This window comes from Fistularia commersonii, chromosome 20 (genome assembly GCF_037954325.1).
Source record: "Fistularia commersonii isolate RoL2024-O1a breed Wild chromosome 20, RoL_Fcom_v1.0, whole genome shotgun sequence".
In the NCBI taxonomy this organism is placed as follows: Eukaryota; Metazoa; Chordata; class Actinopteri; order Syngnathiformes; family Fistulariidae; genus Fistularia; species Fistularia commersonii.
This window is the reverse complement of record NC_141303.1, coordinates 13,114,267-13,127,630: the sequence shown is the minus strand read 5'-3', so window position 1 is coordinate 13,127,630 and position 13,364 is coordinate 13,114,267. Positions and strand designations below refer to the sequence as shown.

General features: G+C 41.2%; 1 protein-coding gene and 1 long non-coding RNA gene across 3 annotated transcripts; one reads left to right on the top strand and one right to left on the bottom strand.

The window, feature by feature from the left end:
• The first annotated feature begins 251 nt into the window (after positions 1-251).
• Positions 252-6,151, top strand: LOC147222995 (uncharacterized). Of its 2 annotated transcripts, none has more exons than XR_015107672.1 (4): positions 252-478; positions 2,100-2,211; positions 4,344-4,507; positions 6,028-6,151. It is a non-coding gene; the product is annotated as an uncharacterized LOC147222995 (long non-coding RNA). The 2 variants fall into 2 exon arrangements; XR_015107671.1 differs by having other exon boundaries at positions 252-1,454.
• LOC147222994 (BLOC-3 complex member HPS4-like) lies at positions 4,203-11,293 on the bottom strand. Its single transcript, XM_086166789.1, has 12 exons — positions 10,912-11,293; positions 9,341-9,431; positions 9,072-9,215; positions 8,884-8,991; positions 7,761-7,877; positions 7,254-7,348; positions 7,090-7,162; positions 6,755-6,879; positions 6,099-6,669; positions 5,122-5,248; positions 4,747-4,858; positions 4,203-4,559 (listed from the first exon to the last, which is right to left on the bottom strand). Exons 1-12 carry the CDS (start codon positions 10,941-10,943, stop codon positions 4,388-4,390), a joined length of 1,767 nt encoding a protein of 588 aa, XP_086022915.1. The 5' UTR covers positions 10,944-11,293; the 3' UTR covers positions 4,203-4,387.
• Between the last annotated feature and the right edge of the window lie 2,071 nt (positions 11,294-13,364).

Genomic DNA, 13,364 nt, shown 5'->3' with positions numbered 1-13,364 from the left:
GCTGCATTTAATGAAACATAAAAGCCATCCAATTTAAGAGACTTAAACTTATCCTTTAAGACAGTGTCACATTGGAGATCGATCAGGTCCAACCGCAACTCCTGCGGGGTGGTTTGAGGGTCTTGTGTTAAGGAACAGGACACCAGTTTAACTGACCAGTCATTTTTAGATGTCAAAATCACAAAACTGACAGCAGAATTCTCCATGCAGGTGTCGTGGATATTGGATGCATGTGTCTTTAAGCCACAGCAGCAGCAGGCTGGTGTCGCGTTTCTTCGTCTTCATATGTGACCGATTGGCACCTTTCGCCAGTATATTCAAAAGTTTCTTCAAAAGCACGGCACTGACTATTCCAAGATAAGTGGCATATTTGGTTGTTTGTTACAATCCTCGGCGGTCTGGGCGGTATCTCCTGAGAGACCAACCCCGTAGGGACCTGTACTTCACGGAAAAATGGCGGTTTGCGCGGCTTTTCTTGGTATGTTGCCGTTTTGCTCTTCAAGCTAGCTTGACCTGGTTACAGTGCCATTTGGCTCATTGTTAGCCCTTGCTAGGCTATGAGCTCGGTCGACGTCGGCGTTTCAAAAAAGGCTACTTGCGTGTTGTTTTTTTGTTTGTTGGGTGTTAGTTTTTTTATTTGGCTCGTCGTGTGTTACGGCATTTTGCTGTATTTTCGTCGCGTTTTTTCCCTACTGCTGACGGAGATTCTGTACATCGCAGTTTGTGGCATGTCGCCATCCTTATCTTTGTCCCGGTTTACTTAGCGGCGTTTTGTTACTCTTGCTTCTCCGGTTTCCTCTCTTTGCATAGGTAGTCTGCTGACCTCAAATACGTGGGGCTGTCTGCTGGCGAGCCGCTGTTTTGTTCACTGCTAGTTTTTGTCCACCGATAGTTTTTGTCCACCGCTAGTTTTTTCAAGATAACGTGTGTGAAGAGTGCTAGGGCCGGTAGTGAATGTGATGTGTGTGTCTGTGCTGGAAAGACATGTATAATTTTTCTTTCTCGATAGTTGTGCGTGTTGCTATTTAAGTGTGGCCATTGTTTCTTATGTGTGTTTGTAGATGTTAAAGTGTTAGCTCTGTATGTCGTTTTGTTTCTTAAACTTTTTTTCTTTTGGTATGTTCTCTTTGGGTACACCACACCTGTGGTGTCTGGACAGCCCGTCATCTCCTGGTACAGGGGTCGGCAACCCGCGGCTCTTACATCCTCACACTGCGGCTCAGAGTGGCTTGGGAAAATAAATGAAGAATATTTAATTGAAGTGTATTTTACTTGTGTTAGTTCCTTTTTTTATTGTGATTTTTTGTGATCTTGACATATAAAAATAAATTATTATTTTTCGCCGTTCAAAATAAACTTCACACTCGCGGAAGCCGGTATACCCGCCAGCCGGTATAGTCCCGATTTGCAGATGCTGTGCGGAGAAGTTCAGGAGCAGAAGTCCAGTTAACCAGGTAAAATAAATAGTTATGAAGATATTTTCCAAATATTTATTTTTTTCATTGTTTACTGACACAGTGATTTTTTTTTTTCCCCCAATTTATTTTTAAAATTCAGGTCAGGGTTACGCTACACGCTCTGAAAGCCCAAAGGTCAAAATGTTCAAATGTGTTCATTCCGTAAATAAAATGTAATTTTGTCTGTAGCACTCTGTGGATTTCATAAGCAACACACTACACCTGTTCATACAAAGTGTGAAGGTAATAAAAAGCAATATATACAGTGGTACCTTTATTTTAGACATCAAAAATTATTTGCGGCTCCCAGCGTTTTTTTTTTTTTTTTCATGAAAACCGGGTCCAAATGGCTCTTAAGGTGTCAGAGGTTGCCGGCCCCTGCTTTAGTAGCTTCTTGGTTGTAGTGCTCTAGTGTAAGGTGCCTTGTGTGTGATGAATGGTTTGGTGTGCCAAATCTGTGGGTTTCCTTGCTCTGTATTTTATTTGAAGTAATAATGTATTTGCTGTGTCAACTGGGTGGGTTGCCTTGCTCTGTACTAAGTGTTGGTCCATTTACCCCAGGGGTACATTTGGGTCTTGGCTGAGTTGGTGTGAGGTCCTTTCTGAGGCTAACCTCTTTTTTTGTGTTTCATTTTGTTTCAGGAACTGGGGACACTATCTGAGTGTCTGAATCACCTCCATGGTGGTTGTACATCGTGTGCGAGTGTGCATTCGTGTGTGGTTTTCTCTCGACCCTCCCGGCCACCTTCCTGTGGTAAGCCCCTCTTCTATTATCTGTGTGGTGGTCTATCCACATATATGTCCTCCTCAGCCAGTGTTTAAGCGATTGCCATTTTAAACTTAAATAAATCGATAAAGTTAATTGTTCCCTTAAATCCTGTGTCTGTTCATCTTTGCTAGAACCATCTTTGTGTCTTGCTCATTCGTGGGTTAATCGCCTTTCCTGAGGGAGTATATCTCCCTTAGTCAGTATAAAAATTCAGAATTGATACCCTGGACATACGACACAGGTAATCCAGTGATTTCCCTGAATTCTCTCACACGTGATCAAGATCGGCCAACAATTAACCATGACCAGGATGACAGAACTGTCATAGACACATTGCTATTTATTTTGTCAAAAAGATATATGTGCGAGTGCATCCAAAAAACAAAATAAGCTAAGACTTAAGCTTATTGTCTGCTGGGGAAAAAAATGAATAACATTTATGAATTCCCAGAGGGGTCATCTGGAATTTCATTGGCAGAACCAGAGTTGAAACCCGAAGTGAGGCTGGTTGTATGGGCTTCAGCCACTGTTCTGTGTTTGTGTTCCAAGTACAAGGCAGAATGATCAATACTCCTGCATCATCATTTCTAATGAGCAAAAAACTATAGCTTGCTATAATATCAAAGGAAACATTACACATACACGGGTAATACTTTTAATTCTGTCCTCCATTTATTCTGAATTATGTCATTGATGATTCTATTACAGCAGTGGCCTGATGAATTATTTGTCTCTTAACATTTAGCGCAACAGTTGGACAATTATTTTTATATTTCATTATTTTAGAAAAGTCTGTTCATGAAAGCCAAGATGATTAGATTACCCACAACCCAAAGATAATGAATTTTGTCACAGAAATTGTTGAAAAAAGAAAAGTAACACATTCAGATGTGCAGGAACTAATTCTATCTCCTGAATAAGACTGATTATTCAGTGGTCAAGGTGGTAACCCTCACACTGCCACCTGCTGGTGGGCTGCTGGCATGCTTCAATTATAAGGGGGATCACACTCCTCGGCCTCCCTGAAAAGGTCTACTGTTCTGGAGAGGAGGGTCCAGCAGGGTATCTCAGATTCAAAAGGAGCAGTGTGGTTTTCATCATTGTTGTGGAACAGCAGACGAGCTCTTTACCCTCAACATGGTCCTTGAGGATGCATGGGAGTTTTCCCAACAAGTGCTCTGCCAGGGTTGACCTAGGTCACCTAGGTGCTCATAACCTTTATGACCAAAATTTCTCACCACAGCCAGGGTGTCAGTGGGATCCAGTTTGGTGGCCTAAGGATTGAGTCTCTGCTTTTTGCAGAAGATTGATGTCTTTCTGGCTTCATCGGTTGCTGGAACGGTTTGTAGTAAAATGCGAAGCAGCCAGGATGAGGATCAGCACCTCCAAATCCAACACCGTGGTTATCAGCTGGAAATGGGTGGAGTTCCTCCTCCGGGATGGGGATGAGGACACAGAACACTGATGGCTATACAGGCCCAGGAGAACAACACTGGCCCTACACAAGCAGCCCACAGGAGGCTTCCAGATTGGATTACCTGCTCCTTTAATTTTCACAAATTATGTGTAACAGGAGAAGTCATGGTATAAATAATCGTTCAACACAGGGGTGAGAGATTTTTAGAAGCTCTGTAATAAACACTTTATATTAATACAATCAGCTTATTAAGAAAACAACAGGAGGCTGAAATAAGCTCTGACTAATGACTAGACTGGAAATAGCCATTAACATGGACCCAGTATAAACGGTGTCTGTGTCAACACTCGAAACAGCTGGCTGTAAATATAAAAAGTTTGAGGGGAAAATAAAAAGCAGTTAAGTAAAACTCATACACATGGAAAAAAAATCTATCATGTTTATTTGATGATAATGGAATGTATGAAGTCATGTATGAATAAAACAAGGCTCTAATTAATAACAGTAAGAAACCATCAAATACTGTATTTTATTTTTATTTTTAACGGAACCGTATGACTTTTAACGTCTCGGTTAAGATAGGAAATGCTACATTTATTAGGAATGGATAATCTGCTAAAATAGCACAACTTGAGTAAGCAAGGAAACCACAGGATCTACAAGCAGAGTGCTCTTTATGTTCTCTTTTTCCAAACTTCAGTGTTCCTGGGATCCTACTTATGAAGCCTGCAGGCCGTGGTGTTGTTACAGAAGGTTGACACCATGCTTCAGGAGTCTGTGTCGAGCTTTGCTGGGCAGAGAGAAAGCGCTGTCCTGATGGTTGGGGATGCCCGAATTCCTTAGTGATACTCCTTGTTGCAAGAAGTAAGTCTCTTGGGCGACGCTGCGTGTTCCATAGACTGCAGCGCCTGCACTCCTGTTCCGAAAACATCACATGCATTTATGTATCTGGTGACAAATAAGGGCATCAAGATGTGAGGTTTGGCTTGATATCTCTAGCAGTGGAGGAAGAACATGTGACAGGTCAGCTTTTCAGCCCAATGTGCGTCAGAGCCCCTGCCCGCCAAAATCCTCATCCACTGCTGTATCAATGGCATACTGACCTGATAATAGCCTCCTGCAGAGTTTCAGTGTTGCAGAAATGCGAGTGAAGGAGTGATGTGGCTCGCACAAAAGAACGCTCAGGGGCTCCCCCTTGTCGACCACACAGGTTGGCTACAGAAAACACACAATAACAAGAGACTGCTGTGTCAGTGTTGCATTAACTTGGGCTGGCAAGTCTGCCATACAAAGGAGTGCTGATCACAACCTCACTAGTTGGCCACAACAGAGGATGTCATGGGACTAACAATTTCAATCATTTTAATGGGAAAATGAAAATCTTGGGGCAGTAAAGACTTGAGATGTAACAAATGAGCATGAGTCATGCAGAGACAACAGAGAAGTGGATAACAGAGAAGTGTATTGGAGGCCCTTACTTGTCATCGTGCTCTGAATACAGTCAAAATGGGCAAAGATGTAGGGTCCCGAGGCACCTGGGAGACCTGGAGGGATGGCCCTGAGATGAGCCTCCAGTCCATTCAGCGAAGCCAGGCAGCTGTGATACTGGAGGCAAACCATACAGGCAGAACTGACTGACCGACAGAACCTATTATTAGCATTACAAATGATGCTACAGTACAGTGTACTCATTCACTTAACAATAAGGGAACTAACCAATCAGAGGGGAACAGTTTATACAGGCCTCTGGCAATAAGACTTGGGGATGAAAATTTCCAACACCGAACATTTAAGCTACTTTAAATGTGGTCAGAGCTGCTGCTTTCTAACAGCATTACTGTATGCAATGGAACAATGGCAGACCACCATATACATTTGCTTTATATCATCTAAAATAAAAATGTAAATTGCTGCGGGACACCTGTACTACTGTAAGTTATTTAAAAAAAAACAGACATGCTGTTGACCTCATGTTGAAATGGATGTCATATTAATATATCATGTGAAAGATCATATGACCAATGAAACGATCTTGAAAACGTAATCTCAAAATATTTCCCACATCCCTCCCCACCCAAGAGAATGGGTGCACAAGCACTTCCCTGGAGTGACACCGTGGGAGAGCGTGTGTCAGATGTGTCAGGAAGTATAATGTATATCTTTAGAGCATTACAACATTAGTCAAGTTTGAACTAAAATAGAACTCAAACGTTTGTTTCTCTAAGGAACTTTGTGACAAGGACCATTTCATTACAATAATTGTGATATTTATAATAATTTGAAATCAGTCAATGAGATTGGTGAACGTTCATATGGATTTGGCTGTAGTTGATAGCAGTATATATTAAGAGTAAATCGTAATTCTTGTTTCTTTGGTCCACCAGTTGAGAGCAGCCCTGTGCTGGTCTGTTTCCTGGATGTGTGTTAATGAGATAAGAATGAGAGAAGACTGTACCACTTCCTCCATCGAGGCGGAGTCACTTAAAAAATGAGGCTCCACCAGCAGGGCCAGAACCAGGCCTTGAACCCGGTGCAGGTACAGTGTCATGGGGACCAGGGGACAGTCAGCCGGATGCTCGGAGCTGCCAAGCAAAGGAGGGGGATCTGTCACTTTGTTCTGAAGACACCGTGCACTCCCGTCGCTGCCGGCCTCCTCCACATCAGAATCATGTGAGTCGTCGTTCCCCGACTCAGCCCCCCGGCAGCCACAAGGTGTTCCGGAGGGTGCGTCGGCATCCGTATCCGCTCCATTGAGATGAGAGGTTTCCCCATCGCTGCTGAGGAAGCTGTGATAATGTGACGTTTCATGAGCTTCCTCCTCAGCGTCACAGGAGCTCTCTCCATTGGGGAGGGGGGGCTCAGGGGGTGACGGTGGGAGATGGATAGCTGCGTTCTGTGAGAGAGGTGGACAGTTGTCTGACGCTGACAGATGAGGGCTTGAGGACACCTTCTGAGTGACGGGCACATCAGATAAGGTTCTTGATAGATGCATCTTCGTTAGGGGACCATCCTTTGCAGTAGGAGATCTGTGGAGAAGAGATTTTTGACAACATTAATGCTCCACCGGATTAAAAAAGCACATACACCAAATTTGTGAAAATGAGAAAATACCTTGATCCTTTGTAGACTGCCGCCGACTGCAGGTACTGAGTCTCAAACATGGTGAGGAAAACTGTAGTGGCACTGATGGCTGAATCAAGTGAACTGAGGATGCTCGGACCATTGGGCTTCCTGACCTAAATCAAAGTCCAACCACTGGATTATTTTAGAAAATTCACTTTTTTTTTTTTCTTGCAAAGAATTAGATGAGCCAATTCAGAGCACTTTACCACCAGATCTAGAAACAAGTCAAACTAGTAGAGGACATTCTTCTTTTTTTATGCCCAACAGCAAAAAAGGGTTTGGAGAAAAAAAAAAAAGGACTGAGTCTAAACATCATGTCCCACCTTGTTGTGTAATTCACTTTCATGAAACATGACCTTCATGGTGAGATCTGGAGACATCTGTGTGCTCACAAGTCTGCAGAGCAAATGACAAACCAGCAGAGGTTAACCAGAAGAACGGCGGCAAGCTTCAGACATGACAGTGTGAACATGGAGCTCCAGCATACCTTCCTCTGAAAAAAATACAGCCTGCTAACACCAGAGGGCAGCGCTGGCAGGCCTGAAGAATGAGGGCAGCTTTAAGCAGCAGAAGTGGGTCAACCTGAGGACGAAAAGAAAGTGCAACTAATTCCCACCAAAAGAACTAGATGGTAAATACATAGATTATGAATAAGTGCAGCCCACAGTGCAGGACGCATTAGCACATGTGGTGTAGTATTTAAGTTATCACATCATCATGTGACACGGCGCAAGTCCGAGATGGTTTTAAAAATCAAGCAAACTGAAGTATTTGACAACATTTGCTTTATTGAGGTTCAAAATATTTAAATATTGCTGCTTACAGAGTAAAACGATTAGGTTGTGTGGAAATAAATAATCATTCACTTCCAGGGTTCCCTGAGAGATGCGTGTGGTCATATTTGGTGCGCAACCTTTTCCGTTTGGTGTAGTCAGATCCTGTTTCTAAACATGCGTGTGCCGCTGGTAACATGCTAGTGATAGTTCATACGTACATTAGTTGAGTCAATTGTCCTCAAGCAGCTGAAGACGTGATGTAGCTCAGTGGATCCTGCCAGCAGATACGAAAGATACTGCGACCAGTAAGCGGCCAGAGTCGCCTGGCTGTAAACCTGAAGGAACAGAAGGTTCAACTGTGAAATCAGGTGGAAAGATCTTCACTGAATACAGTATGGATTTGATCCAATCCAAAAATCACATTACATGATGTCACATATCATCTGACTGTCATAGTAACTTGGATTATTTCAATGTATTCAAGGTGGTGCTTTATTTTACTCTGTACAGACATGGATTATAGTCAATTTAAAATTCATTTTTGATTTTGACATTTGTTTTCTAATTTTGTGTTTGATCAACCAACTTTGTTTCCCTTTTGTCTATCAATTCGCTAAATCGCTTCCACAAGACAAAATGCAACCAGCAATCAGCAATGCTAAGTAAAGAAATGCTAAGGCATTTCACAAAAAATGAGAGAAATTATTAAAAAAATGAAATCAGTGGCACATACATACACACATACATACATACATACATACATACATACATATATATATATATATATATATATATATATATGTGTGTGTGTGTGTGTGCTGTTTTAATGTGTGTACATATATATATATATACACACATTTAAACAGCATGTCACATTTAATTTTTTTGATAATTTCTTTCTGTTTGAGAAATATATCTATCTATATATATCGATAGATATATTTGAACAGCATGTAACTGATTTCATTTTCTTTATAATTTCTTTCTGTTTGTGTGTGTGTATATATATATATATATATATATATATATGCTGTACATAAATACATAAAATGCATTAAAGAAAATTACCAGGAAGTAATGTAAAAATTAAAAAACAAACATTATACGATACTGTGATGCTATATTGTACTGAGTTCTAAAATCATGACGACTTATTTTCCTAATCCTTCCAGAAGCAGATACTTTCAGTTATATCAATATTCATTTGTATGCTTCTGAACAGTGTGCTCTTCTCCCAAACCACACAATGCTCTCTTTTCCTTCCACTATGAGTTACAGCGCCGTGAGAACTCCGGGCCTTGTCGAACAGACAGCTCAGGCCCGCAATGCCAGGGACCGCACCTGGTAGCAATGGCGAACGGGACCATTGTAGAAACAGAAGAGGTTAATCAGTTGGTCCAGGAGTTCAAAAACACTGAGGGTGGGGACGTCAACTGGACATCCCAGAGCCTGGGGGGGAGAACCATAACATGTCTTTAGTCCTCCACACACACAGCACACAAGTGGAGACCCCCTGTGAGCCAGCTCACCCAGAAGAAGTCATCTTTCATGTGAATGGCGAATTTGTTGCGACGCAGCCTCAGCAGGCGGACAGGAGAGGAGGAAAGCTCAGAGACGCAGCGGCCAACTCCGGCCAGCTGGCCACACAACAGCTCCTGCTTGTCTATAGGGGTCTGTCGGGAAAAAAAACACAGTTGTGTTGAATGACTGTGAGTGGAACGGCCCAAAAATAGTCATCACTCTGAAGTTACATCACCCAATATACACAGCACGAAATGACAGTATCTTTTGGTCAAACCTCTTCAGGGAAGAAGTAACAGATCCCTTCTCGAGTTAGGTCACCCTCTCCCAAGACCCTGGATCCATCATATAGGAAGAAATAACTACACCTGCAGAGGATATATAGGATAGACAGGTCAATTTTAATCCAACTGGGGTTTTTATGTTTATTAAAACATTGCACAAACATTTTGCTTCAGATTCCTCTTATACAATGAGGAATATTAACCACAGGTCAAAGGTCAGATTGCCAAAGATGGTTACAGCAGTAGGCTGAAGACCAATATTCAACAGGTACAAATCGAGTAACAGTATAGTTCAGGCCCTCAAATTCAGTTGTGATCGAGAAACACAACTGCATGTCTTGGAGTGTAATGTCAAGTATTTTACACAGTGTTTCTGGGCTTCCTTAAAGAAGAAGCTTAATTTAACTGTATTTTGAGCTGAAATTTTACAGGGGGAGGGGGGTGAGGCAGGGTAACCTTTGACAAGGACAGTGCTGATCAAAATTTGTTAAAGATAGATGTGGGATGTAGTGTTAGTCGATTTTCAAAAAAAGTTCACAAACAATGATAAAGTATTTGTCAAAAATCAGAAAAATATGACAGAAAATGCATTTAAATAAAATACATGCATTACGGGAAAATAAATGGAAGAGTATCAAAAAATTAAAAACAAAACATTAAAATGGTACGATGCATTGTATTGAGTTTTGCAGCATCTAGCTGCATTCGAAACTGAATCTGTATTTGAATTTATCATCATGTTTCCAGAAGCAGATACTTTCATTTATATCGACATTGAGAACTGTGTGCCACTTTTAACTTCATTTTGCTCAGATTGAGGCAAATTTTTCATTGACAAGAAAAGCCTTGATCAAAATCTATTAAAGCAGTTTGATGCAGTCTGTTTATAAAATCGGTTCCATGTGAAAGTGCTTTTTCAGTGTTTGAGTGGAGAGACAACGGACCATGTTTTCTGCAAAAATGAAAATTTGAGAGAAAGATCCGGTCTCACCTTTTTTTTTTTTTTCACACAAATATGTACAAATAAACATGGCAAGGTAGAACTAAATGTCAATGAAACAACTAGGGATGAGGAAGCAAAGGACATAAGGACATTCGTTCTGTATAAAATCAGAAGTTAATAGCATTAACGGTTTGTGAAAAATGTATAATGCTAGACAAAAAAAAAGAAAGTAAAAGGAAATAATTAAATAAATAGATAGACAAATAAAATTAAAAAGAAGGGAAAAAAAACTTGCAAGTGGACTATAACATGTAATTAAGTTGGCGGTTCACAGGGAATCTCAGACATCAAACTGTATATTTTTTGGTTTTTGGATTTTTCCATAAGTTTTAAGGATTTTTACATATATATATATATATATATTTGACAAGGACAAGGACAGTGCTGATCAAAATCTGTTAAAGATAGATGTGGGATGTAGTGTTAGTTTACAAAAAAAGTTCACAAACAATGATAAAGTAAAAAAAAAATATATATATATATATATATGTATGTATATATAAAATCGTTTATGAAGAAATTAAAATTTGGGGAACATTTTTGCATTCTGTCCGGTCTCACCTTCTAGAATCGGGCAGAAAAAGTTGCGCCATTGATGCAGCGAACCCCGGGGAGGAAGTGTGTATCGCTCAGTCATCGGTCAGCCGCGTCTCCGAGACACACACACACACACACACACACACACACATACACACACAGAGAGAGAGAGAGAGAGAGAGAGAGAGAGAACTTCCCCCAAGCATCAACACACACACAACAGCCAAGAGCCTCCAGAAAAAAGATAAAAAACTCAACCACCGATCACCACACAATACAGAATGGCTGTTTGTTGATATTCCAGCAACATGTGGAAGCGTCGAGCGGTGGATAAAGTCCCGAGCCGGTGTTTGAGTCCTCTCAGCCTTGTAGAGCTGAAGTTTGACAGTCTGCAGACACTCGCGGAATGCGGGCCGGTCACACGCTGTGGGAGTCATGTGAAAGTACGGCGTGCGCCGAGGTTGAAAACTAATGCGCCCACAATTCCGAAATGACGCTTTTGGAAACATGGCAAACATATACTGCTCAAAAAATAAAGGGAACACTTGAACAACACAATGTAACTCCAAGTCAATCACACTTGTGTGAAATCATAGTGTCCACTCAGGAAGCAACACAGATTCATTTTGACTTGTTTTAAGGACATTACATCAAAGTTGGATCAGCCTGGAGTTTGTTTTTACACCTTAATTTTGAGTGTGATTCTTATCCAGACCTCCATGGGTTGATACAATTGATTTCCATTGATCATTTTTGTGTGATTTTGGTGTCACCACATTCAACTGTGTAAAGAGCAAAGTATTTCATAAGAATATTTCATTCATTTAGATCTAGGATGTGTTTTTAAGTGTTCCCTTTATTTTTTTGAGCAGTGTATGTTCGCAGAATAGTGAGAATAGTAGAAAATAAATTGGGAGAGGCAATTTAAGTAAGGTCATAACCGTTCCTTCAAAGTTGTGAGAACATGGGAGGTGTAAATAATGTGTGATGAAAGAGTTTCAGCCTGAATCGACTGGTCCGTTATGTCAGGGGTGTCAAAATGTAATTCCCAGAGGGCCAAAATTCAAAACTGGGCCAACATTGATATTTATTGAAAAGAAATCTTCATCTGGATATAACGATGAACCCAGACAAGTTTTGCTTGAAAACGAAATACGAAACAAGCGTAGCTTAATTCTATGCGATATATAACTTTATATTGCATACATGAAAAATCCTGTTTTCTGCCTAAGTAGCAGGGTGCCGGTATCAGCATAAGGTCGCTATGACTACTGTACGCAGAGGAGAAGGCGTTTATGGGTACTGTTGTGATTTTCGTGCCAAAACACAAGCAGAAAATTCTGGGATTTGTAGAATTAGCGGTATATGCACTGTAGACTCTAGCTCTAATAGTCATTTGGTATGGCTTTGCGAGCAAAATATAATTACAGTGCGGAAATTTGGCCCGCGGGCCAGAGTTTGACACTCATGCCTTATGGTTTGGAGAAAGTGTCAGTGAGGAAAAGACAGGAAGAAGAAATGAAGATGTTGAGGTTCTCTTTGCAAGGGAAGAGGATGGATAGGATGGGGAATGAGTCCATCGGAGGGACGGCACGTATTAGATGTTTAGATGTTTAGATGTTTGAGACTGTGTAAGACTGAGATGGTTGGGTCATCTGCAGAGGAGGGATCGTGAATATACTTGGAGCTTCCGGGCAGGAGGTCTGAGGACGACCTAAAAGATGATTTATGGATGTAGTGAAAGATGACATGAAGATAGTTGGTCTGGGAGAAGTGGATATGGAGAATAGGGTTAGAAGGAGAAAGTTGATTGGCTGTGTCGACCCCTGAAGGAAAAAGCGGAAAGTAAAGAATAAGAAGATTCATTACCTATACCAGGTGGTCCCAAACCTCCGGGCCGCGGACCGGTACCGGTCCGTGGAACAATTGGTGCCAGGCCGCACAATTATTTCAGTTGGATTTATTATCTGAGTCCGAACAATCTTGACAAATCTTTTATTTTGAAAAATGACCGGAATCTCTTTGTTACATCTCGGTCACTTGAGCACCGAAAATGTAACCCACAAGCTGTCAAAATGAGTTAAAAAGAGACGTCAGATGGAAAGTTTCTTTTCAAAGGGGAAAAGGTGGATCCACACATTATAGTCCACATATATCCAGATTATTATAGTCGCGATATAAACAATCTACATGTACCGCACCCACCCCCGGTCCGCAGTAAAAATTGTCAAGTGTTGATAAGCGTTGTCTGGGCTGATAAAAACGTCAGGGACCACTGATCTATACCGCTTATCCTTATCCCAGCTTTCACTTGACGAGTGGCATGATTACCCCAGATATCAGTCAATCACAGGGCCACATATAGGGAATAAAACAACAATTCACTCATCTGGGCAACTTAGGGTCTCCAGTTAACCTGCCACATGTTTTTGGAATGTTGGAAGAAATTCATGCAGACACTGGGAGAACTTGCAAAC